This window comes from Camelus dromedarius, chromosome Y (genome assembly GCF_036321535.1).
Source record: "Camelus dromedarius isolate mCamDro1 chromosome Y, mCamDro1.pat, whole genome shotgun sequence".
Lineage (NCBI taxonomy): Eukaryota > Metazoa > Chordata > Mammalia > Artiodactyla > Camelidae > Camelus > Camelus dromedarius.
In genome coordinates this window covers 14,441,054-14,466,853 of record NC_087473.1, presented here as the reverse complement: position 1 = coordinate 14,466,853, position 25,800 = coordinate 14,441,054, and the positions used below count along the sequence as shown (strand labels likewise).

Genomic DNA, 25,800 nt, shown 5'->3' with positions numbered 1-25,800 from the left:
TTTCCTGACATCTCGTTATAAGAGCATTTACAAAAATGGGAGAAATCTATGATCTGCACGGAAACTTCACCACCCAAATTTACTACTATTTCCTAACATCTGTTATAAGTTTGCTAGATTTACCAAAGCCACTACTAATAAGGACATGGGAAACAACTAATGCAAATAGCCTCAATGTTACAATTCTGAAGATATTAATAAATGGACACAATCATCTCACAGAAACTATTGAAAAATGAGAAGCCCATTAGCAAAGCAAATCTGGGAAGAAATATATTAACAGAGTCACAGTGCTGCCTCTCAAGAAGTCACTTCTAAGGCTGTTAAAGGTAAACAATTCAGTTGTCTAGAAATGATTCTCCTAGAACAGAAGGCATGGAATATGTGGCCATCCACTGAAACAGCAGTATCACAGTAAACAGGGGTAGAAATGGGCCAAATATATAATAAAATGTATTCCTATTTTTGAAACATCTTTTCTTGTGTGAGGATCGCTTGTGTGATTATCCATACTCACACAGTTCAGGATGATTTTTGTGCATGCCTAAACTATTTTTAATTAAACTTCTGGAGGCACCTGTAAACCATATCTCACCTCTGCTATTTACTATTGACAATTGGCAGATATCCTCAAGCACTAATGCACAGCAATCTGAGCCAGGAATAGGAAGAAATTATACACTAAACCAAACATGCATATAGGCTTAGAAGCAGTAATACATAAGACAGCAAAATGAAGCACATGCTTGACTGGCTTCTGCCAATTTGATTTTTGAACACATAGCATAATGTGTCTCCCTAGCTAAGCTCTCAATAAATTTTACCTGTCAAGATGTGACTATTTTCCTATGCATTCAACAACAATATCCAGATGTTAAACTAAATATTATAATAGCAAACTGAGCCCATACCAATTTAGTTGACCCACATGTTGAATGAAAGATAGATATCATATAAGCTTGTTTATCTGTAACATTATATGCTGCCACTAATACCACTGTAGTTGCAACCAGCATATAAACATAATGGAAAACATAAGCAATGGAAGGAGCCTCTAAGAAATTCCCATGGCTTCTCATATCACAAGCTGCCTATAATTTTCCCTGGACAATATTGTCTATGCTTGGTTTTATCTCATTTCCAGTAGATTTTCATTTATTAGCAGAAATACACACATACTTGCCTCCACAAACAGTTCAATGCTACCTATGAATTTTTCCAATAGTTTCTCTTTGGTACAAATCACCCAAGAATTACTGGCTTTAAAGACAACAGAAGAGCATATACGAAGAACACCACTGAAAAATTAAAAGAGATACAGATATCTATGTCAAAATTATTCACAAAAATTAAAAGAAAAACAAGGTCCTGACTTTTTTAGCCAAACCTTTCCATAGTTTAGAGGCAATGATATAAGATAAACAAGTAAGATTATTTATCATAAGATTATTGACTGCTAAATGGAGGCATACTAATCTACTAACAACCGTGCTGTACATAATACATGCAAATAAAAGAGGAAAGTATATCTAACATACTGAGGGGAAAACTATGACATAGAAACTGGATTTGGATTCAAAATTCAGATGTTGGATTTGTCAAAGGTTTCAAAATACCTAAGATGAATATTTTTACAGTACTAAAAGAAACCATGATTAAAGAGGTAAAGAAATTTATAATGAAACTCTTGGAGCTAACAGAGAATATCCATAAAAAGCTAAGAATTTATTTTTAATGAAAATTCAGATGCTTAAAAGTACAATAACTGAAATAAAATTTTGTTAGAGGAACTAAACAATAGATTTAAACTGAAGGAAGCAACTATTGCCAAACTTGAAGGTAAATCAATAGAGACTATGTAGTCTAAGAGCAGAAGGGAAAAAAAAAGAACAATAAACAGAAGCTCAGGTATTTGTGGGATAACATTAAATGCAGCAACTTGTGTAACAGGAGAGGATAAGATGGACCAAAAAATTTGCAGAAATAATGGCTGCAAAATCTCCAAATTTAAAAAAAAAAAATTATATCCATGAAATTCGACAAATTTTAAGCAGAGTAAAAATCAAAAAGACACATAGGCACACAAATACAGTAAAATAAAAATAGTGAGATAATATACTCAAAGGGTTAAAACTGCCAATGAAAAATTTGATCCAAAAAATACCTTCAAAAAAGAAGAAGAAATAAATATATATTGAGATAAATAATGGGTAAGAAAAGCCTAGCTAGCAGGTGGCATTACAAGAAACACTCAGGAAATTTTTGCAGTTGAAAGCAAGATAACCACAAGAGCAACTGAATACATATGAAAAAACAAAGATTAAAGTAATTCTATTATTATAAATAGTGTAATTGCTGCATATTCTCCATTTGTCAAAAATTATTTTAAAAACAATCATATAAACTATGTGAATAATTGCATTGGACATATAAACGTAAAAATGTATATAGTTTAAATATGAGTACAAAGGAACTGCATGAAAGCAAGGCTATATTCGGCTAAAAAAATACTTGGGAGAGAGCCAAGACAGCAGAGTAGAGAGACTCATAAGTCACCCTCTCCCGCAAATAGACCAAGAATTACATCTACACACCCAATGAATTTCACAGAACACCTACTGAACTCTAGCAGAGTGTCTCTCACTTGGAAATAGAGGAGGATTCTCACAAAATCTGATAAGAGAAAAAAGAAAAAGAAAATTGGTGCTGGACAGATTCGGTGGGGAGGGAGTGGCAAAGGAGGAAAGGCATCCTCACACTGGGATGCCCCCTCTCCATCCAGGAGGTCAGTGGGGATGGAAATGGAGCTTCTGAGGCTCAGAGAAGACAGTGGCTGCCACTTGATGAAAAGAACTAAGAGAAACTGGCACTAAGGGTCCCTGTGATCCCTGGCCCTAGATACAAGCAAAGGTGAGGAACCAGGAATAAGAAAGCTTTCTGTCTTTAGGGAAAAGTTGATAAGCTACCTGGTGGAATGCTGGGGAGTGCTGCGGGGAGGGTGCAGAGAAGGCGTAAGGAAAAGACAGGGAATTTGAACCGGACCTGTCTACGCAGTGCCCACGGGAGACCCGCTCTGATCCTCTTAGCGTCAGTGCTGCCATCTTCGTCTGCCTGGACGCACCTGACGGACACTCCCCACCAGGGTCGTTTGAAAGAGCACCAAGGATGACTCTTAGAACCAGCCCGCACAGTGAAGAGAAAACAGTAAATTATGGCAAAACACTCATGTCACACTTACCTGTGCCCGACACCGCCGTATTTGGTGACAACTTTATTGAGTGACAATTCACATAGCTGACAGTTCACCCATTTGAAGCGTGCAGCTGAGTGGTTTTTAGTATGTTCCCAGAGTTGCGCAGCCATCCCCACAATCGATTTTAAACCATTTCACCACTCCCCAGAGAATTTCCTGCCCATTAGCAGTCACTCCCCAGTCCCGCCTCCTCCAGCCCCTGACAGCCACCAGTCTGCGTTTGGTGTCTGTGCGTTTGCGCACCCTGGATGTTTCTTATAAATGAGGTCGCACGGCGTGTGTTCCTTCTGACTGGTTTCCTTTACTCAGCTTAATGTTCTCAGGGTTCTCCCACCTTGTAGCACGTGTGAGTACTTCACTCCTTTTTATTGCCAAGTACTATCCATGGTACGAGTAGGCCACATTTTGTTTCTCTGTGCAACAATCAGACACTTATTTTTGAAGCCTTCTATTTTGAAATGATGTTAGACTCCGCAAGAAGTTGCAAGAATAGTACAGTGAGTTCCCGAGCACCCTCCCCTACCAGTGATGACGTTGTGTGCAAAGATCCGGCCTCATCAAAAGTAGGACATTGACATTGCCAGCGCTGGCGCACAGGCAGACCTTATCTGGATTTCACCAGTGTTTATGTGCACGTGTGTGCGGGCACGCACATGTGGCAGTTGTGTGACGTGTAATCACACGTGCAGACGTGAGCAGCCACCACCACAGCCTGTGGCTGGACCGGACCGCTCCATCCCCGCGAGAACAGTTCATCATGCCTCCTCTGCAGGGTCACCCTCTCCAGCTCCAGGCCACAAGTGGGTCCTCCTTTCAAGACTTACATCAATGGACTCACCCCGCACGTGGCCTCGTGAGACTGCCTTTACTCACTCAGCCTGCGGCCCTTGAGATCCATCCACGGTGTGCTGTGTGTCAGCAGCTCCTGCCTCTGCAGTGCTGACTCGAGGTCTGTGTGTGGATGCACCAGCATTTATTCATCCACTCACTGGTGGAAGGGCGTTTGGGATCTGTCCAGTTTGGGGCTGTGACAAACAGGGCTGCCGTAAACATCAGTGCACAGGCTTCAGTGTGTGGGCCAGACTGTTTTCAGGTCCCGTTTATTCCTCCTGCCGCCTGGGGAGGTGGGTTGCCTCTTTCTCCAGACAAGGACGGGGCGTCCTGGAGAAGCCCAGAGCCTCAGGGGTAGCACAGGCAGCCTGCTCAGCGAGGAGCCAGCTGCAAACTGACCCCTCCTGCGGCTCTTCTCTGCATCCCTTTGCTGGCTGGAGGCGCCGAGGCTCCAGCGATCAGTCATGCTGGGCTTCTGCACCTTCAGGACCCTGTTCGGGAGGGAGCGCTCTGGCCAAGCAGATGCGGAGAGTGAGCACCCCAACCCCCTAAAGAGGAGCAGCGCTGGACCCGGCCCTGTCCTTTCATGGACAGAAACAGACCCGCCCAGATGCAGCCAAGCCCCTTGTTCTGCTGAGCTGCTTCCCCCCTTGAAGACGGCTTTCAAACCAGGTTTGTCTTCTTGAGTACCCAGACCACACACAGGAGCCCCGCAGACACTGCCTCTCTGTAGATTATCAGGGAAACTCTTTCTCTCAAGAAGCTACTGCTTACTGCCTCCCTCTCGAACCCTCGCAGACTGGGAAAGGGGTGTTGGGGGCAGTGATGCCCCAGCTAACGGATTGAAAGTCTAGTGAATTCCTTCGCGGTGGAATCTGACCCAGACGGATGTTAGGGGCTGATTAATTAAATTCAAGAATAAGCTCTTAAAATTGGCTGTAGATTCTGGTAGTAAAGTGGCCCTGAAAATAATGAGAGATTTCTTTCCTTTCTGACATCTTTGGCTATTTCAGGCTCTTTTACCAAATCAAAGTATGTTTTTTCCTTCATGTTTCCATTTGGTTTTCTTTGTAGACACGGCAGTTCCCAAAGATCTATTTCTTGGTTTAGGACAGTGGTTCTCAACTGGGGGCAACTTTCACCCCCAGGGGAAACGTGGAAAAGTCTGGAGACGAATTTGATAGTTATGATTGGGGGCTGTGTGTGTGTGTGATACTGGCACTGAGTGTGCAGAGGGCAGGGATGCTGGCAAGTATCCTGCGATGCACAGGGTAGCCCCCGCCCCTCACACACCGAACAGTTTTCTGCCCCCAGATATCAATAGCACGAGGTCAGCTGGTGGGGATAGGACCCCAAACTTTGCATATGTTGAATATTGCTCTCCATCTGCTTTCACAGTAGTTTAGTAGCATTGATTTTGAAGCACCAGGATAAGGAACTACACACTTTTGAGCCTCCTGCGATGACTCAGTACTCAGCATGACTATACGTTTACGAAAGAATGTCCCTGGGTTTCTGTTCCCAAATTGTGTTTTCCTTTGCATTAAGAAATGTATTTTTGACACTACGATCATGCATGTAAATTCATAGGTATCGATTCAGTTGCACTCCATTTAGTTTGTAGTCTATGAAAAAGGAAAATAGTTTGCATGGTTTGGGTTTGTTGTGGTCAGTAGTAATTCCGAATCTTTATTATTTAGGATAATTATGGAATTCTCCAAGTTCCTACTTTTATAAGACACCCATATACACAATTAGCAAGTTTTTAATGGAACCTCCAACATGAAAATAGTCCTTCAGAAGACTGTAAGTGAAACATCATGCCTTTACTTAAAACTTGTCTAAGTTGGATTTACAAAGGGTTATTTTTGTGGTGATAATATATGCATGACATTTAATTTACCATCTTAACCATTTAAAAATGTACATTTCAGTGTCATTAAGTCTGTTCACACTGTTGTGCAGCCGTTCCACCATCCACGTGTGGAACTTCTGTCATCTTCTCAAACAGAAACCCCATTAAACAGTAACTCCCCTTCCCCCACCCTTGGGGACCCCCCCCCACTCCACTTCCTATCTCTGAAGTTGACTATTCTAAGGGCCTCATGTAAGTGGAACCATATAATATTTGTCCTTTTGTACCTGCTTTCTGTCCCCCAGCACCATGTCTTCACAGTTCAGCGACAGTGTAGCATGTGTCAGAATCTTTTCCCCTTTTGTGGCTGAATAATACTCCGTTGTGTGTATTATGCCTTGTTCCCTTCAGCTTCCGAAGGACAGAGCAGAGCAGTAGACGGACTCTTTGATCAGTAGCAGAGGTGTTCAGTTGGTGCTCCACACCGGCCCACTTCCCGCCCCGCTCTCTTGCAAGGAGACCTCTTCCTCCCTAGCTTTTGACCACAATCCTCCAACAGGGAGGTGGGACTATCCCCCAACTGCCCCTGAATATGCTTTCCTCTTTCTTCCTCCTGTGACTTTACTTCTCTGCAAAAGTATAAACTCGCTCTGTGTGTATAAACTTCTGAGACTCCTTGCAATCAACATGATGAAGTCCGTATGTGAAAGGATTCTTGATTATTCTGAAATGTGTCTGTAACTTAAGCATCATCTACTAAAATCAGTGCTCTATATTGGGAGCTGATTTGGCCCTGACACGTTACTGCAATACTTAATCCTAAAGCAACTGCTGTTTACTTACAGGGGTATCTTTTCAACTCTGATGAGTTTGTAACTGAATTTACACAGAAGAATCAAAATGAATCTCTTTGACATTTTGGTGCAAAGCAGGAAAACAGAATTGATACTGTGTGTGTGTTCGTGTGTTCAGTGCCATCTGAGAGCCGTGTGCTGAGAATCGGGCAGAATATTGATTTGCTAGCGGTGCCACCCAAAGATTTGGTCTGATTTTTTGTTGGGGATGGAGAATGGGGTGGGGCAGACTTGGAGCTTGTAGTAAGGGCGTTGAAATAGTTAAAAAATCTGCTACAAAATTTGTATTATCCACAGCAAGTTACATTACCCAACAGAGTGCTCTGGTGGCATTTTTAAGTCTCTTAAAACACGCAGCTACCTTTTGTCTTTTCAGACTAACTAAATGAGGCTGTCAGCCACTTTTTATTTTGTAAACCTGAAGAGAAGCTTCATTTGTAAGGCAGGAGGGCTTCCTGGTTTATACATGAGGCTGCATTTGCCTTTATTTTATGTTGCTGCTTAATTCTAAGTATGCTTCACATTCTCACTTACAGCTTCTCTGTTAAATTAATTACGTTATTGGGTACTTCCCTTCTTTCATTTACATACTTTCCTTTTTGGAGGCACTGCATTTGACAGTGATGAAAGACTGGGTATTTCTTGGCCTTTAATACTCTTTCATCCACTTTAAAGACATTTTTCTGTGTGACCACGGAGTCCTTGGTTTAAAAACTATATATCCCTCTAAAACATCACATTTAAACTTCAAGTATGTTTCCGATGGAGTCTTTCCACAGTGTTTACTTACACAGAAATATTGTTGTCTTGCACTGTAGCTGTTTGTCTTTGTCAGCAGATATAGGTAGAATATTAATCGTGTTTGAAATTCAGATAAGCAGGGAACACATGGATTTATGGCTCTCGAAACCTCTAAACTCTGTAGCTGTGGTGAGTTGTTGAACTATGAATAAAGAAATTCTGGACTGTGGCTTGCAAAGGCTGGCGTGACCGGATTTGCCACAAAATACGTCACCGTGTCGGGGATCTATTCCCTGCGATGCGCCTTCTCTGTGTTACTGCAGCACTGGGCTCCCTTTGAGAGGAGGGTGAGGGGCCTCCGTCATGCGGGTAGCCCGAGTGTGGGCAGGCCAGCTTCCCATCCCCAAGAGGCTGTGGGGTCCCACTGGCTAAAGCAGGTTCTCGGGTCCTTTTAGTCTCTCTTGGGGAGCATCTGCCCCCAGGCTCCGGGTCAGCTAGGTCGGGGTGCAGGAGAGGCCCGGCTGAGCGGGGATCCTCCTGGTGTCATCATCAGTGTGACTTCATTGAGAGGACGGCTGCAGATGCAGAATGATCGGAGTGGGTGTACTGGGCCACATGGGGATCTTGGAAATGGTGGCTGAATTAACACATTTTGGAATCCCTTTTTTGACTTTAGCTGAGGGTCAAAATGCACCAATAAATGTGCCTGATGCAAAGGTCCAAGAAGCTCAGCTTGGTGACTTGCTTCCCAGAGCCTTGGCCAGGGCAGACTTCGTGCCCCCACATGTCCGCCGTTCACCAGCAAGAAAGAATGGTTCCTTGTGGAAAGTGCAGAAATAGTTTTGAGAATGTTAACCTTCTCTCGATTGTGCAAAACTGACAACCCTGCGCCCACACCTCCTCACTTCCCCAGAGTGGAAATACCCCTGCTTGCCTGCGTCCCCGTCTCAGAGAGAAGCAATGAGCTTTACTAGTGCTTCTCTGATTCATCCACCAGAGTAAGTGGGTTGTAGCTGCTGGAGCCAAAGCCATTTTTTAAAACAGGGTTTTGAGGTATGATTCACTTACCATCAAGTTCACCCATCTAAAGTGTATAATTTGGTGGTGTTCAGGGTATTCACAGAGTTGTACAGCCATCACCACAATCTAAGTTAGTTTAGACTGTTTTCAGTATCCCCGAAAGAAACGCACACCCCTTAGCAGCCACGCCCCATTTCTTCCTCCCCTTCCCCAGCCCCTGGCAACCGATAATCTGCGTTCTGTGCATGTGGGTTTGCCTAGTCTGAACATTTCCTGTAAATGGGGTCATACAATGTATGTATGGCCTTTGGTGACTTGCTTCCTTCACTGCATCATGTTTTCAAGGTTCATGCATGTTGTGGCATGTGTCAGTGCTTCATAGCTTTTGCAAGCCAAGTATTACTGTTTCTCAGTATGGCTAGACCCTGTGTTGTCTACCCACTCATCGGCTGATGGTCACAGGTGGTTTCCACCATTTGACCATGTGAATCATGCTGCTGTGAACATTCCATTACTGGGTTTTGCATGGACATGTGCAAAGGAAGATCAGTATGACCCAGTGAACTGTTTGCTACCATAACTAAAAAGGGAGGTTTTTAAGATGAAATGTATACTTTTTAAAGTTAAGGATGTTAAGTATACTTTTAAATATGTGGGGTTTTTTAGCCACCCCCGCCAAAGTCTAGCACATCCGGGCTGTTGCACAATTAGAAGGTGTTGAGTACTTGCCTGGGTTGGGACGAACCAGGGTGCATGAGTGCTCTGTACCCAGGAGTCAGGCCCGGCCGTCTGTCTCCACATTTGGGCAGATACCAGCCGGTTTAATGTGGTGCAGTCTCGAAATGGGTTTATAGTTGGACCTGGACGACTCGAGGAGTACAAACCTGGGACTAGGCCCATCGGAAAAGATTGGGTTACATTGTGAGATAAAGTAACTCCTTTAAATGGGTCCACATAGCTTGTTTGGATGAATAGCTGGAGTTGGTGTCAACCATTTTCCTTTTCCCCAGACCTGTATTTTTAGGCCAATCTAAATATTTTCCAGGTTCATACATTTTTCACTTATTGCATGTAAATTTGGAATAAATGCCTTCTTGACTTCCAGTTTTTAAAGAATACAGTTCTGAAAATCATAAACTTGCCCAAGATCTACTGGTCAGTTTGTAGAAATTCCAGTTCTTTAAATCTTTAAAAACCACCACATTTAAAAAAATGAGTTATTCTTATTTCCCCAAGCCTAGATCTTCACATATGCCTGGTGTTAATTCGCCTCCCAGTTGTTCTTTCCCTGAAGTCTTCGAGCCGTGTGCGTGGTGCTGAGACAGGAAGGGACATCTTGGACGGCCCGGGACCAAACCCCTAGCGGAACCTGCTGTGAGGACACCTGTGGTGTCCCCTGCAGCAGCCACTGGCCACACGTGGCCCTTGATCACTTGAATTGTGGCCGGTGTGCCTTAGGAACTGAATTCTGGATTTTTTTTCGTTTTAATTTCTTTAAAGAGCCAGTGTGGCCAGTGGCCACACTTTGTGGACAGAGCAGGTAGACAAGAGCCTTATTTGTTGGCTGAGTTCAGCAAGGCCCAGGGTGGTGGTATGAGACAAGACACGTTTGTAGATGCACCAGCCTGACCTGGGCTTTTGTTTGGGTGGATACCTGGAAAGCAGTGTGGAACTAAGCTCTTGAGGAGGTGATCTTGCCTTTCCTTCCCCTGCCCCCGCCTCTGACATCCTGCAGCTTTGGGTTGTCACAGCTGGGGGTAGGGGTGCTAGTGGCTCCTAGTGGGTGGACAGCAGGGATGCTGTTCAGTACCCTACAGTGCACAGGACAGCCCCCAGCGGAGAATTGATTTGCTCCCCAATGTTACCAATGCCCTGGGGAAGAAACCCTGCTGCAGATACATGAGGCTGGCCTGGTCCTTCATACCGTGTGGACAGCTGTGGACCCGCCTTATAAATGAAGAGATGGAGCTTGCTCGAGGGGTTGAGCCTAGGCAGGTGCACAGCCTGGCGGTGCCAAGGCTAAGCTGGTGAGAGAGAGTCTTCCCCTGTGTTTCATCCTCTGCGTGGGAGACTGGGAAGGTGGCATTTGTCAGGAGTCACAAGGGCGACATGGCAGTGGTCTTGCAGTTTCCTTGTTAAGGGAGAGAAGCCAAATCTCCTCCCCACTCTGCACTGCTTTCTCTCAGGTTGAATTTGGGGAAACCTGCCCCTCGACTGTGCACGCCTTTGTTGACCAGCATAATGGGTGGTGTGACCCCATGGCCCAAATGTGTCCTTGTCACTTGAGGTCTGTTTACTTACCCCTCCAAGACGTTCATAAAGCATTTGGAAAGGCCCTTTTCTTTGCAAACCAGCCTTGGCAGTATGGGGCCCAAACAGATAATCCACTGAGTAATTGCAAAGGAGCTTCCACTTCTCGTTAAGGGCCCTGGTGAAGTTCTTAAGGGTGTCTCCTGGGTACATTAAACCTTCCCAGCATGCACCCCAGCTGCAGGTGGTCCCCTAACTTCGCAGCGCAGAGTGCTCACTCCCCAGCCCTCCCCAAAACAGAGAGCTCTGGTTGGAGGTGGCCCTGGTCCTGAGATCCACTGGCTGTCATTAGTAACAGGCACACGTTTGAGCGTCGAGGCTGAGCATTGCGTCAGGCCAAGCTAGAGGAGGCAGAAAGGGGCCTGGGAGATGCAGGGCTGAAAAGGGCTCTGTGGATGGTGCGAACTGGAGCGAGATGCCACGGTCAAACAAGGGCATCCTGTGCTCGAGCACAAACGGGTCGCCGGGGCAGGACGCAGGGGCGGCGTTGGCAGCGAGGCCGCTCCCGGCATCGTGGAATTGAATCGGCCGTTTCTTCTAAGGATACTGCAAATTGTTGCAGCCCCTTCCTGTCATCCTAAGGAAGCTCGGACAGCTTGCCAAACAGATAATATCGACATTTAAAAAAATAAATAAATAAATGAAATGAAACCATGATGCTTCTATTCCGTGAAAATCATTTTTATATTGTTTGCAAAAACCATAGATTTCAGTTGGACAAATGTGTCAGCAAGTTAATAAGACAGTTATTCTTGGAGTTAAATTGAAATCATTCACAAAAACAAGCTCTCTGGCAAACTTGAAACCCCAGGGGGATTTTAGATCTTACTTAATGTAAAATTCCTTGAAGCAAAGACTAGCAGGCATTATGTTACAGTTCCAGGCAGTTTATTGTTTTTTTTCCCCTCTAAATATTTGTGGATGTGTGAATTATTCTGTGCCAACCGTGGAAGATAAAACCACAGACAGGGAAGGGGAGGTGTCAAATAAATTCCTTTTCAGCAGAGAATTGAAGCATCTTGTTACAGCAGAATCTGTCTCCACAACAACGTGATGCAAGAAGCTGTAACAGACCTGAAATATGACATGCGTGTCCACCGTCAGTGCATTGCGACACCCTCCCAGGCATCGTCACAAGCCCCGGTCTTAAATTGGGTGTGATGGGGCTTTTGGACACCTGCCTGTGGGGTAACGAGTGTGCACTTCCAGGATTTCAATTTTCCCTCTTTCAGGGACTGGCTTTGACATTTCTTGTGTCGAGGTTTCTGCTAGAATTGGAGATGGAAACCAGAGTAATCAGATTGACTCTCTAGGTCCCGAAGGTGAGCTGAGCAGGCATTCGAAGCCATGCCCTGTTTGTTCTTGTAGGGCTGAGGGAGAACACGATGGGAGTGACTTGCTGCGAGCTGGTTGTCACTGTCCTGTCCGTGGCACAGCATCTGGGGATCCCCGATCCAGCGGGTTGGACAGCAGGATCCCCGAGTGACCACACCCTCCTGGGGAACGTTATTCGTTTCCGCTGATCCCCGTGGAGACAGAGCCGCGTGCTGATGTGAACGAGAAGCAGTGTGCACGGGGGGCGTGTTCTGGCTTATACCCCGGCTTCACGCAACATGTCAGCCTTTTGATCCTTCTCCCCCTGGGAAGACAGCAGAGGAGGGATTTTGAGTGCGCTTGGGCAACCAGGATTGACAGACGTGGAGGAAGGAACAGGGGAAGGTGGAGATGATGCAGGGAGTCTTTTAAGTGAGTTCATGAAAGTGAAGGGAGCCACGCTAGTACTGGCTTTGGTTTAAGTTAAAATCCCATCTGTCCTCCACCCCTGACTATTAGTGTTGCTGTGATGGTTCTTGATGCTGCTGGGAAAACTATGGCACATCTGTCTTAAGTCCCTAGAGATGGCAACCCAGCTGAGGGAGACTTGTAAAGACCCCCTTTAGGAGGGTACTGACTTATTCAGAAATTTTTTTTTCACGTTCTGCAAAGGCCACCTGAGTGATTCTGATAAAACATGCATGTTTGCATGCCTGCGTTCTTTTCTTGTGCTCCGCGCATTCTACTGGTTCCTCCATTTCTTGTCCACCAGGTTGCACTGAAAGGAGGCAGAGTTCACACTTGGCCCCAGAACATTCCAGTGATTGGGCTGTCCAGTGGGGAGCTTTCTAGGACTCTGGTTCTCACTGAATGGGGATTTTGATTGTCCCAGGTGGGGACGTGCCCTTGGCGTCTCGTGGGTGGGGACCAGGGGTGCTGCTCACCATCCTGCAGCATACATAGCAGTCCCCATGACGGAGCGTCACCCAGCCCCGTGTCACTAGGGCCAAGACTGAGGAACCCTGTTCTAGGGTCCTCTACACTTGCTCCGTGCTGTAGGAAGGGCTGTCTGTCCCAAGACTGTCCCCTTGGAGAGGGTGCGGTCCCTGTCTTGGCCAGCTGGGCAGGTCTCTGAATTCTGAAAGGAAGCTGGAAATGTAAGGGTCAAATCAAAGGAAGCGTCACTGCACATCGAACAAATGAGGGGCCCCTGAGAGCTGGTGGAGGCCTGGCTGTATTCTTCATTTCGGTTCCACCGAGGTTTCCCCTAAAGGACGCTGACTCAGGGCTGCCCCCTGATTATACTTCTTTCCAGTGCAACTTAGGTGAGGCTGCAGCTCAGTGTTCTCTGAGGAGGGGTTATGAGAAGCAGGCCCGGCCTCTGCTAAATAAGTGTGTCCGGAAGCTGCAAGCACTTTACCAGGACGCTGCTAACCGTTTTCCCAGAGTGTTGTCGGGTTGGAGGCCACACAGCCGACGACTGTGGCTTGCACTGCGCAGACGAAGTGCGGCCGAGGCTCCCAGCAGTGCAGTCACGTCCTTCATTACTACTTCAGAGCCACAGGGTGACGTGTAAGAACTGTTCTTGTGCACGCTTCATGTGCGACCTCCCCCTGATGGTCGTACCACAAGGCTCGCCCACGTGGCACTAATTAGCTCTGTGAGCTGAGCACCTGCTTGCTGATGTGTCCCATTGGGAACCTGGTTCCCACAGCGGGACCCTGAGGAAAGGGTCACGGGTTCCACGTGGTAATTCCCTTCCCTAGTTCTGTTTGAGTGCTGCGGGCATAGTGAGTGGAGGAAGGTATCCTTTATTTCTATCAGAATGCATGTGTATCCTTGATGCTTTGATGTTACTTATCTGAGCAAGCATATAGGGGGATGAGGTTTATGAATTTAAGATTTAACTCAAGAAATTCAGTTGGATGATTGCTGCTCACACGGCAGTATGTGGTGGCGCCTTTAGTGAACAGAGTTCCGCTGGTTTTGTTGCTTTTTCTATTTCAAAGAGGGTAGTGAGTAAGATGGGATACTAGCATTGTTTGCACTGGGACACATGTTCCATATATAGTTTAGAAGCTAGTCTGCTCACCCCTGACATGCACGCTCTTAACTTGTTAATACGGAAATTGTCAGACATACCCAAGTATGTGGAATACTCGGTGTATTTCCATGTACTCCTCACCCTGCTTCCACCATTGTCACTATTTCATGAGCTTGTGTCTCCTGTCCCCACACTGTTTTTTCCTTTTTATTAGAGTTATTTAAAGCAAATCTCAGACGTCAGGTTATTTCACCCATAAATATTACAGAATGTATCTCTAATACAGAAGGAGTTTTGTTTTTAATGTATGTACCAAGATACCGTCATTATTCTGGATAAGTGTCCCCTGGCTACCACAACTTACCACAAACCAGGGGTCTTAAACAACAGAAATGGATTTCTCACAGATCAGGAGACCAGAAGATCAAAGTGTTGGAAAGGTTGGTTCCTTTGGGAAGCCCTGAGGGAGGATTTATACCATGCCTGTCTCCCAGCTTCTGGTGGCTCCAGACGTTCCTTGCCTTGTGGCCACATCACTCCAGTCTCTGCCTCCATCTTTACCTTCAGGTGTCTCTGTCTCCAGATCTTTCCTTTCTCTAGTAAAGATGCCATTCATTGGATTTAAGGCCCACCCTAATCCGGTGTGACCTCGTCTTAATTTAACTCCATCTGCAAAGATCTCATTTCCACGTAAGGTCACATTCACAAGTACTGGGGGTTACAACTTCAACATGTGTTTTCAGGGGACACAGTGCACTCACGGATACACACACACACACACACACACACATGCACAGTGACTGTGAGCGCAACCCCTCTGAGCCAACTATGCCGGATTGATTAACTCACCCGCCACCGGAAGTCACTGCTGGAACGTGGGGGGTTCACTATACAAATGGTTACCTTTGATTGAGAGGTGTCTTTACAGGCTGCCACGTCCCTGGGAGGGAAGCGGGTGTACCTGCTCAGCGTCACACCTCTTGTGAGTGGCGGGGCTGGGGAGGAACCCTGTCTGGCTCCAAATCCGAGGAAAATGGCCATGGTTTAGAATGCTGGTTCACGAGAAATGCTTCTTTGCCTGAACTTTTGGCACATAAACTGTATGTTGGATGATCTTTGTGATTGTGTCAGGCTGTACACCCACTCCTTTATATCTGTTTAAGAAAACTGTTGGTGCTTTAAAAATATACGGTTTTTCCATAGGGTTTTACATGTGTTTTGCAACTTTACATAACTGTCTTAAGTGTCTTTCTCTCAGTGTGCTGAACTGGCCGTTCTTCTCATTGGTACACCACCCACCATGCCCGTCTGAGGGGGTGTTTCCGTTGGGTCGACCCCTTTGAGATTGCAAAGGTTACCTGATGCTTGCAGGTAAATGAATCTGCTGGCGGGGCTCCTAGGTCTCAGTGACGGGTTTAGAGTGTCGTTTGTTCATGACTTCAGGTCAGGTGGATGCTCTTCTATGATAGTGCATCATAACTCATTTTCGTTAAAGTAATAGACTTTATTCTTTTAAAAGCAGTGTTCAGTGTAGAGAGATCATTCCTCTTTTCAATGGAAGTGTTTGTTGGCACTAAACTTAGCCAACAATGTACTTACATTTACAGTATCACTTTGAAATAGATACTCTAAGAACGTTTGTTTATACTCAGGATACAAATTACACAAAATTAAGTGATTATTCGAACACCCCTCGGATGGATCACTGGCGAGACGTGGACCCCGGTCTTCTGTGCAGGTTGTGTCGTTGGGACTGGCCTTCTTGCTGTGGAGCTGCCTGGACTGCTGCTCGCACACGAATAATCCCTCGACATTCTAAGTACTGTGCTTACTCTTATCTAACTCTCATCAATGACTGAATGCAGGGGCTGTTTTTAAAACTGCATCTTTGAAGATCTCAGCTTGGAAGTTTTCCTCCTCCAAAGGATACAAATGGAGCTAACCATTTAAGCTGTACACCGTGAGCCACATGTTAATTTTTGTATCCATAACGTCGAAGAATCATGATGTGATATTAGGACACAGTATCTCCCCCAGGATACTTACCAATTACCAAGGAGACAAGAACAGCGATTTATGGGGGGAATCCCAGCAGGTACCGCCTGAGCCACGTTATTGTGGTTAACCGCACCAGGAATATGGCAGAGTGACATCATGTGTTGCCACAGTGTCCCTTCTGTGGTATCCCTGCCCCAAATGCATACCCTGCATCTAATCAAGAGAAGAATTGGACAAGCCCAAACGAAGGGGCAGTCTACGAAATAACTTGTCACATTCATCCAAAGAGTCCAGCCCTCAATGACAAGGAATGAAAGAGTAAGTGTCACAGATCTGAGGATGACTGAACGGAGTGTGGGGTCCTGGGTGGGATTCTCGGACAGGAAAAGGACGTGTGGGTTTGCATGAAGGCTGTAGTTAACTGTATTGTGTCCACGTTGATTTCTTGTTTTAATCATTGCTGTGTTTATTTAAAATGTTAACATACCAGGAAGCTAGATGAAGGCGATATGGGAACTTTCTACTATTTCTGCAACTTTTTCTAAGACCAAGCTTGTTTTTACAGAGATTTTTTTTAGGGAATTATTATACATATTTTATGTTATTAAAAAATGTTTTGGTCAGCATTCCACAACTTTTTGCAGTCATATTACTTTGTAAAGAGCGTGCATTAAAATGTATCTTCATGCGAAAATATAACATGAGACCCTATTTAGATTCAACAAAATGTCAAGATAGAGCTGGATTTGTGTTGGAATTCTGAACATTTACAAGTTTTTTTTAGGAAGTTCATTTTGTTGTCATCCTCTCCTTGGAAGAAAACCTGCCTGTGATCAAAACACAGCATCTTTTTGATGCATTTGAATTGTTAGTTTTTTTTTTTTTTTTTTTTGCCTTTCCAACAGTGGGGACTGGGCTCCTGTCTACCAGTTCCACTCCTCCCCAAGACCCCGGAGCCTGAAAGCCACCAATCTCGCTGCTGCCCCAGCCCCTGGAGGCGCCGGTCTTTTCCGCTCTCGCCCAGCCCCCGCCCGCAAACAGCCCGTCACCCTTGCCCGCCTGCTCCCCTGCTCCCTCACCCGCACAGCCTCACGCGCCGGCACGGGGCCACAGCCACAGCTCACGCCCGCCTTTCCCTCACACTTGCTTGGAGTCCTGCACAGCCCCACCCAGCCAGGGCTGAGCGGGGTCGTGCCCGGAAGGATTCCACACTCACAGCCTGCCTCCTGGGGCGCCTGGGGGCGGACGGGGGCCCTGGGCTTAAGAAGTCGCCCGTCTGGCGTGGGGCCGACGTGTGGCGCACACCCCAGACGGAGGGGGCTGCGTGAGGCTCCGCGAGCAGGGTGAACGCTGAACCCAAGCCACAGCGGGCCCCGAGGCCCCTGCCCGCCAGCACCGGTCCCCGTCTCCTTCCCCGGCCTGCGCAACAGGTCCCCAGCACGCCAGCTTGTCTCTTTCGTTGCCTCCTGCTCCCGGACCCTGCCCTGTTCGGAGGCAACCTGGCCTCCCCGGAGCAGCAGCCAAGGCCTGCCCTTCCCACGTCCTCCACTCCCACAGGCCCGCCTCTCTGCCACACAGGGGCAACCGCTTCAAAAGCCCCACCGGACTGGGCCGGAACATCACCACTCGGCGACCCCCGGACAATCACACAGCACGGGAGCAAGACAGGAGCACTCGTTAGCCTGTTGATGTCTCTCTCGGCCTCATTCCGGGTATGTGGTGCCCACCCTCTGCAACCTCCACTGGCGATGCTTTCCTCGCTCCTCTCCGGTGCCCCAGACCCCGGCCGCCGGTCTCACGCGCGTCTGCACACGCCTCCGGGCTATCGTTCTACTCGGCCGAACTCTCCTGCTCCGTCGCCTTCACCGCTGCCTCTGCAGGACCACCGACGCATGAGGAAGCCTGCTCGCGGGCACGCGGGCACAGACCGAAACGGACACGCACGGGAACAACCCAAGGTGCAGCTGAAGCGGCCTGTGTCCAACAGACAACTGGAGAGATGGCGCGCAACAAGCGGCACGCCCCGCCCTTTCTCCACGGGCGCCTCCCCAGTGGCCTCCAGACAGCCTGCGGCCCTTTCCAGGACCTTCCGGGTGGAGCCGGGTCTCTGAGCGATGCGCCTGGACATTCAGGGAAGACCCGGGGAACCAGCCCAGGAGAGGGACGGGACGCGACCCGGGAGCCCACCTCCTCAGCGTCTGGAGGCCTTGGCCAGGCGGCCGGGGGCGGACGCAGGGGCCCAGCTGATCCCAAGCGCGGAGGCAGTCGGACCAGGCCCCAGGGAGGGCCGAAGCCAGGGTGTGCCGACGCACACCAGGGTGCCTGAGGAGGCCCGCTCCTTTCGCGGACACCCCTGGGACGTTCCGCGAAAGCCGAAAGCTTCGGTGCTCTGCGCGTGCGCCTGGGTCCTCCGGGCCCCTGGCTCACCCTCGCGCCCGCTCCCTGGGCGGCCTGGGGTCGCCCCGCTCCCAGGCTTGTCTCAGCCTGCCTCACCCCGATTGGGAAAGGGTCCTGGAAACACCCTTCGCCAACACCCCCTGCCCCGGGGCTCCTCAGGGACGTGCCCCCCTCCCAGTTACCTCTCCCGGCGCCTTGCTCCCTCGGGTAGTAGCGCAGGGGGTTGGGCCACAGGTCCTCGACGATGATCTGGCGGAGGGAACGGGCAGGTCGGGACAGGGCCCACGCCCCTTCCCCGAGCTGCTGGCCACCGCCGACGTCGCCATTTCCGACCAGGCCCCGGGGGACCCCCACCTCAGCAATCCTGTCAGACCCGGGGCAGTCGTGGCCTGACAACCAGTTGAGGAAGTTAAGGCTGACGGCGTCCTACCTGCGGCTGGGGGCTCCCCGTTCGTAATCCCAGAACCACTGCACTGGAGTGGAACTATACGCCCTGTAGCCTAGAGGAAGAGCGGGGCATACGCTGAGGGGAGGGATCCCGCTGGCCCAGCATCCAAGGCCTCCCGGGCACACACCGCCCCGCCCCGCCGCCTTCCCCCATCCCGGGACAGCCCGCCTACCTGCGAAGCTAAGGTGATACTCCTTAAGGATCACTTGGTTGCAGAAGTAGGGGTTGCTCCGGAAGAAGAACATCAACCTGCAGCGGTACTCGGGGCGGCCCAGTTCCTGCGCCTGCCACGCCCAACAGCAGGAGAAGAGTGACGGCTCTTCCCGGCCACCTGAGCTGGCCTGCCCGGCAGGGATGAACCACTTCCCCTTCCGCTCTCCCGCTGCTCGCACCCGGCCCTCGGGGACACCCGGCCCCCTCCTCCCCGCATCCCCCCACCCCACCACCGTGGCCTCCGTCTGCCCGGCCTGACCTCCAAGGTGATCATGTAGCTCAGCACGTCTTCGTCTTGGTCACTGATCAAGGCCGACAGCTGGGGGTGACTCACAATCTTCAGTAGGTCAAGGAGCCTTCACGTGCTACGGCTGGAAGAGCCACAGCCAACACAGCCAGGCTGGGGCCAGAGGAAGAGACCGGACGGGCGATCTGCCAGGACTCCGGGCGCGCACTGCTGCCCAACCCCCCCTCGCCCCGCCCCGCCGACCTCCTCGGGCCCTGCCCTGCCGTCTCACAGGCGCGTGGCGGCGGGGTTCCGGCCTTCCCGTGCATCTTGGGCCGTCGACACCCCCTCGGGGAGGGCCTGTTCCCCGACCGTCCCCGACCTGTGGCTGGCCTGTGTGTGCTGGCTGCAGGCTCGTCACCGCTCGCGGAGTCGGGATGTGCCCTGCCCCCGTGGACCCACGCGTCCTCTGAGTAGGGGGCGGGCCACGGGTGCTGACAGGAAGCCCCGGGCCTTCAAGCCGCCCTCCGGGGTGAGAGGAGTCTGTCTGCGTGGCTAGGGCTGCAGCTCCGGGGGACTCACAGGGTGCAACGGGGAGGGCACGTGCTTCTGCCTGCACGAGAAGGGCCGGTGGAGGCCAGGCTGGGAGCCCACCCGAGGGCGTCTGGGGTCCCGTAGTCTTGCCCGGGACGGGGGCCTCTTGCAGCTCACACCTGGCCGCGGACGACCTGCTGCTTCGGCAGGGACGTGGCGGCAACAAGTCCACAGCCTCTGGCTGACTGGGATGGGTCCTGGCACGCCCACCGGTCTCCTGGGATTTCCCCGGGAGACTGCACGCTTCCACTCTCTGCTCTGTGGGGAGGGTGCTGGGGGCTCTGCACGCGCTGTTCACTGTTGCCATGCGCTCCTTGACCCCAGGAAGGCTTCCCCTGCAGGCCCCAGGCCAGAAGGATCCACCCAAAGTTGGCGCTCCCACGCCTGCACGTTTGGCCTTTGGCCCTCAGCGCCCTCATGCTGTGCCCTTGCAGGCCTCCATGCCTCCACTCTCAGCCCTCTTCCCTTGGCCTTGGCGCCCGCCTTCCTCCCTTCCTCCTGCCCCTGGTTCCGCCGCTCCCGGTCCTCCTCTTCCTTCTCCTCCTGCTTCCCCTCCCCACCCTGCCCTTTGCCGCCCCCAGACCCCGACCCCGACCCCGACCCCGACCCCGGGCCCAGCCCGTTGCCGCCTGCCCTCCTCCTCCCCCTCCCCCTGGCCCAACCTCCTTCTCGCCCTGTTCCCCCTCCTGCCCTCCGGCAGCAGCCAACCCCAAGGAGCAGCAGCAAGGATACAGCTTTGGCCCAGAAGCCGGGGATGTCCTGGATGATGGCTCTTCTTCGATCCAAACGAGGCTCCCGCCTCCGACGGACCCTGCGCTTGAGCCGCAAGTAGGCCCTGTTGGCTTGGGCGTTCACAGCGCTCAGCTCTAACTGAAGGGCCCCCAGGGCCTCCAGCGGGCTCAGGGAGGTCGGGGGTCCGCGCCCTGGCTCTGCGCGCCCCTGCTTCCGGGGCTTCTCTTCCCGCTCCTTGGCCTGCACCACCTCCTCCACCACCTCCTCCACCTCCTCCTCCTCCTCCTCCTCCTCCTCCTCCTCCTCCTCCTCCTCCTCCTCCTCCTCCTGCGACTCCTGCTCCTCCTGCTCCTCCGCCACCACCTCCACCACAGCCTCCATGATGTCGTCTGCCAGCAGCACCAAGGCCTCCCCCATGCCCACAACCTCCGCCTCCGACGATGCAGCTGCCGCTGCCGCCGCCGCCGCCGCCGCCTCAGCCGCCGCCGACGCTCCCTGCCGCACGGCCTCCACCCTGAGGCTGCTGGCCTCCTCGCACCTGCCACCCGCTAGTGCCTGCTCTGTCCACAGCCCTGCCATGGCACCGGGACGCCCGCGGGCCCCTGCCTCCTGAAGACCCCCTCCCACAGCTAAGGCCACCCAGGATTCCTGGGGAGGCCCGCCTTCCCCGGGCCCCCGCCTCACTGGCCGTGTGGCCCTGGCCCTGAGCTGCGAGCCGCAGCTGCCAAGGCCCAGGAGCAAGGAGCGGGAGGCGGAGGCGCAGCACGTGGCCGGAGGAGCCGGCCGAGCGGCCGAGGTCCCCGCGCGTCGGCGCTGGCGCCGGCGCTTGGGTCTTCCAGGGGTCGGGGTCGCTGTCACTCGGCCCCGGCGGCCTGCTGCGCGGCCCCCGGGCAGCTGGGGCGCATGCGCATGGCCTCGTGCCCGCCCACCGCCCCCGCCCCCGCCCCCGCCCCGCCTCCCGCAGGCCCGTGGGAATTTGGAGCTTGGCGGGAAGGAGGCCCCAGTCAAGTCGGGCCCAGGCCTCTCGCCCCACCTCCCGACCAGTCGGGGAGCGGCCAGTGGGCGTCACCCTGCAAGGCCCCGCCCCCCCCGGCAGGGAACCCGGCCCGCCGCCTGGCCTCCGCAGCCCCAGCGTTCAGCCCAGCTCCCTGCCCAGCCTCCAGGGGGCAGCTGGGCCGCGCGCTGCCTCCAGGGAGGCCTCCGGCCTTGCATCTCTCTGGCACTGCCCGGCGGCCCGCTGACACCTCTTCGGGTTCTGTCACCTCCCACCACGTGCCCTCCACCCTCCCCAGCCCCGACCACCTGTCGCTCCGGTTTCACGCAGCCACTTCACCCCCTGGGAACTCTGCTGAGCTCCAGAGGGAAAGACAGCCTGGGTACTCTGCTTCCAGCCAGTGTCTGTCAGCGGTGAACTGCTGGGCTCAGGACGCGAAAAGCCATGCAGCAGAGTGCTCTCTCTTTGTCTCGCTCTCTCTCCCTGTCTCCCCCTTGCTGTGACTCTCCGTGTCTCTGTCTGTGTGTCTCTGCGTGTGCGCGTGTGTGTGCGTGTGCGTGTGAGTGTCTCCCCTTCCGCTCCCTCCCTCCCTCCCTCGCCCCCTCCCCTCCCGTTCCCGGGATCTCTGTTAGCTCCCACAGACACATAAAGTCTTGCGGAAAGCCACGCTGCCCGGAAACAGAAGACCTCTCCGCCCGGGCCAGCGGAACCCCACAGTCTGGACGTGGGCGCGTCCACACCATTGCACGACGCCCTTCCTGTGCTAGAGCGGCCAGGCCGTGCCTTTCTCCCAGCCAGCAAAGGTGACCGGCATCCGTCGCCGCCGGGATCGCCCGACACCGCGCAAGACGAAGCCCTGGCCAGCCTGTGCAGACAGAGACAGGGAGAGGGACGACGCGGTTTGCCGGCACGCTGGACCCCCCACCTCCCCCCGAACGGTGGTGTTTGGCAGCCCAGACAGTAAGGTGTTCAGGACGCCACCCGCGTCGGCGGCCACCGCACGGCACGCCTTCAGCGCCGCAGACGGAAGGAAGTGACTTCTGCCCGCAGTGTGAACGCCCTTGGAGGTGGTTCCGCTCTCGCCCAGCCTCCAGGTGAGCACCCGTCCCAGCCTTCGCCTTCACTGCAGCCTTTCTCGCCGACAAAGCCAGTGTGTGCCAGTCGCTAAGGCAGCGCTGCTGGTCGGCCTCCCGAACCTTACCAAACAAGCAAGGCAAGGTGTTTCCTGCCGGCCTGCTCCGAGGGAGGACAGGACGCGTGAGCGGCCGACAAGGAGCTCGAGGTTCCAAGGCGGTTGTCGCTCTGAGGGCGGGGGCGGGGGGCCCTGGTCTTCCGCACGCGGCAAGCAATCTGCCCTATCCTATTTCCTGCGTCCTTCGCACCTTCCCTGTCTCTCCAGAAAGCACGGGACTTCCCCACTGCCTCTTCTGGCAGCCCGGTGATTCCAGCTGGCCCAGAGTTGACGTCCGTTTCGAAAGCCTGTCACGTTTTCAGGGTCCGTGCACGCACGCCTGCCTTCGAGCCCCACTCTCAGGCCTCCTCACCAGACGCGCACGCACGAGCGGAGGCACGCCTGCACGCGTGCAGACCTATACGACTACACGCTGCCCGCCGTCTGTGTTTCCAGGGGAAAGGATTTTTACCTGCGCCCCTCTCGCCCCGCTCCCGCAGCCCGTCGTGAGAGTCCTTGTTCTCGCTTCTGATACCGCTGCCTTCCGCCCGCCTGGGTTGGCTTCTCTCCCGTCTGCCTTCGACTGCCTGACGGCGGGAAGCACACAGGCACGACGCCATTTCCCTTGGTCCTCTCCGACAAAGCGGAGAGGAATCTCGAGCTGACTGGGGCCTAGCCGTCTTGGAGCTCACCCGTCCCTTCCTGCCGATGGCCCGGGCGCCCCAGTGCCCCCAGCGAGCTTCCCAGCGAGATGCTCGTGCCCTCCACGGCTCTGCACGAGCACGTGTCTGCCCTGAACTGCCTTCCTGTTGCCTCTCACACGGCCTTCGGAGGCCCCTGGCAGCCAGGGCCCTTTGCAAGAGCCGTCCTGCTGTAGCACGAGAAGGCCAGGTGTAAGCTTTCTTGCCGACGCGTCCCACACGAGGTCCTTAAGAACGTGGGGATCACCGCCTGTCTGAAGGAAGAAGCCAGTGAAGCCGACGAGGGAAAGGTCAGGTGGCCACCCTTCCCGTCCTGCCGTCTGCCGCAGAGCCTGCCGCGACACACCCGGGTAGGCGCGCCCGCGCGCCCGCTCACGCGCAGAGCCACCTGGGGAACCTTGCAGGCCCCGGGGACCACAGTTCACGCCTCCCTCGGGCAGAAGGCAGCATGCCGTTTCGTGTGCCCGGAGCCCTGGCTACCACTCAGGGGCCTCAGGGGCTTCCTAAATGACAGGGCTACCGTTCGGCCTCTCTGGATCCTTCTTCGCGGGCCACGCCCACGGCTCAGGTCTCCCTCGTGGCCTACACGTCCCTCAGGCCACACGCTCCAGGTCACGGGTGGGCCAGGCCACGTCCAAGGGGCCGACTTAAGACGGGCGGTGACCCGTCGGCGCCCCCTGGCCCAGAACCTCCCGCGGGTCGCCTGTGACAAGAGCGGAGGACGCGCCGCAGCATCACAGGCCAGACACGTGCAAGGCGCCAGCCGCACACGGACGTGCGTGCATGTGAGGCGTGAGGGAGGGCAGGGAGCCGGGGCATCTGACAGGGGGGCTCCCGGCCAGAGTCAGACGAACAGACACAGACGCACCCGCGGCAAGGGGGGGAGCAAGACGGGCAAGGCCCACCCAGAAACTGCCCTTCCACGGAGGACACCGGCAAGCCCCTGGCCGACGTCCGTACGCGCCACCCGTCCTGCGACAGTCGGAGCCTGCCCGTGCGCACTTCCATCGATGAGGGAGACCCGCGCCGGACAAGTCGTCGCGCCTGGGGCTGCCCGGGTGAAACGCCCCAGCAGGCTTGGCCGGGTCCCACGTCCGTCTGAGCTTTGTCCGAGCCCCAGGCAGAACCCCACTTAAGCCGCGTCGCGTCCTCCGGGTGGGACCGCGAGGCCCGGCCACGGCACCCGAGCCTACGGGGGCCGGCCGCCTGTAAGCCTTCCTCCCCTACCCGTCGCAGGCTCGACACGTTCCCCGCCTCCACTGCAGGGCAGGCCGGACCCGACCCCAGCCGTGGCGCCTACGGGCGCTTGGGGCGGCAAAGGTGGAGCGAGCCTTGTGAGAACACCGCCCAGTCGTTCCTCGAGTCTTTCCCCTTTGGCAGGTCCTTCCCAAGAGCCCTGGCCAGGCCTAGAGGCCTGAGGGGCCGCGGCCCTGCGGGGCGCCCACCGCGGCCGCCTCAGCCCACCCGCTGGGCCCCAGCCGCAGGGTCCCTGCAACGCAGCTGCCCTCGTGCCTCCCGAGCAGGGGAACCTAGGCACTGACCTGGGGGAGGGGCGGGGACAGCAGCAGCCCGAGCGGGACAAGAGGCGACCTCTGCCACCCTACGACTGTACACGGAGGCTCTCCGGCCTTCGGGTCCCCAAACCCGACAGGCCGCAGCTGGCAGCGGGTGGCCGGTGCCGCTGGGAGGCCAGGGAGGGCTGGGATCCATGAACCTCCCACCGCAACCCTCCACGACCGTGAAACGTTCTGCTGGGGCAGTCGGTCAAGCACACCCCCAAAGTGCGGCAAAGCAGGGGAGCTGTGGGGTGTCGTCGGGGACAGAGGTGCTCACCACGCGGCCAGACTGCAGGGGACCGGGAGGGAGAGAGGGGGCACGCGCCGCTCTCTCCCGGGCCGGGCTGCCGCGGAGACGGTGCCTAGCTTTGTGCGGGGACCTCAGGTGTCTCCGGAAAGCGGCTGTCCCCTCGGGAAGGGCCCCGCCGGGTGCTGGCCACCGACTGCCCTCCCCATCCCGTCCCGCACCCCACCCCAGCCCTGCCCACTCGCCCCCCGCCACCCCCCCAACAGACCCCCACCGCCTGCCGCCATCCCTCCCAGAGGCC

The 25,800-nt window shown here is 53.3% G+C and overlaps 1 protein-coding gene across 1 annotated transcript; it reads right to left on the bottom strand.

Annotated features, from left to right (window-relative positions):
- Positions 1-18,411: 18,411 nt before the first annotated feature.
- On the bottom strand, positions 18,412-23,615 carry LOC135320389 (uncharacterized). Its single transcript, XM_064483472.1, has 8 exons — positions 23,468-23,615; positions 23,026-23,272; positions 22,540-22,689; positions 20,831-21,812; positions 19,538-19,615; positions 19,048-19,349; positions 18,800-18,981; positions 18,412-18,671 (listed from the first exon to the last, which is right to left on the bottom strand). The coding sequence occupies exons 1-8, from the start codon at positions 23,613-23,615 to the stop codon at positions 18,412-18,414; spliced, it is 2,349 nt and encodes a 782-aa protein (XP_064339542.1).
- Positions 23,616-25,800: the final 2,185 nt, after the last annotated feature.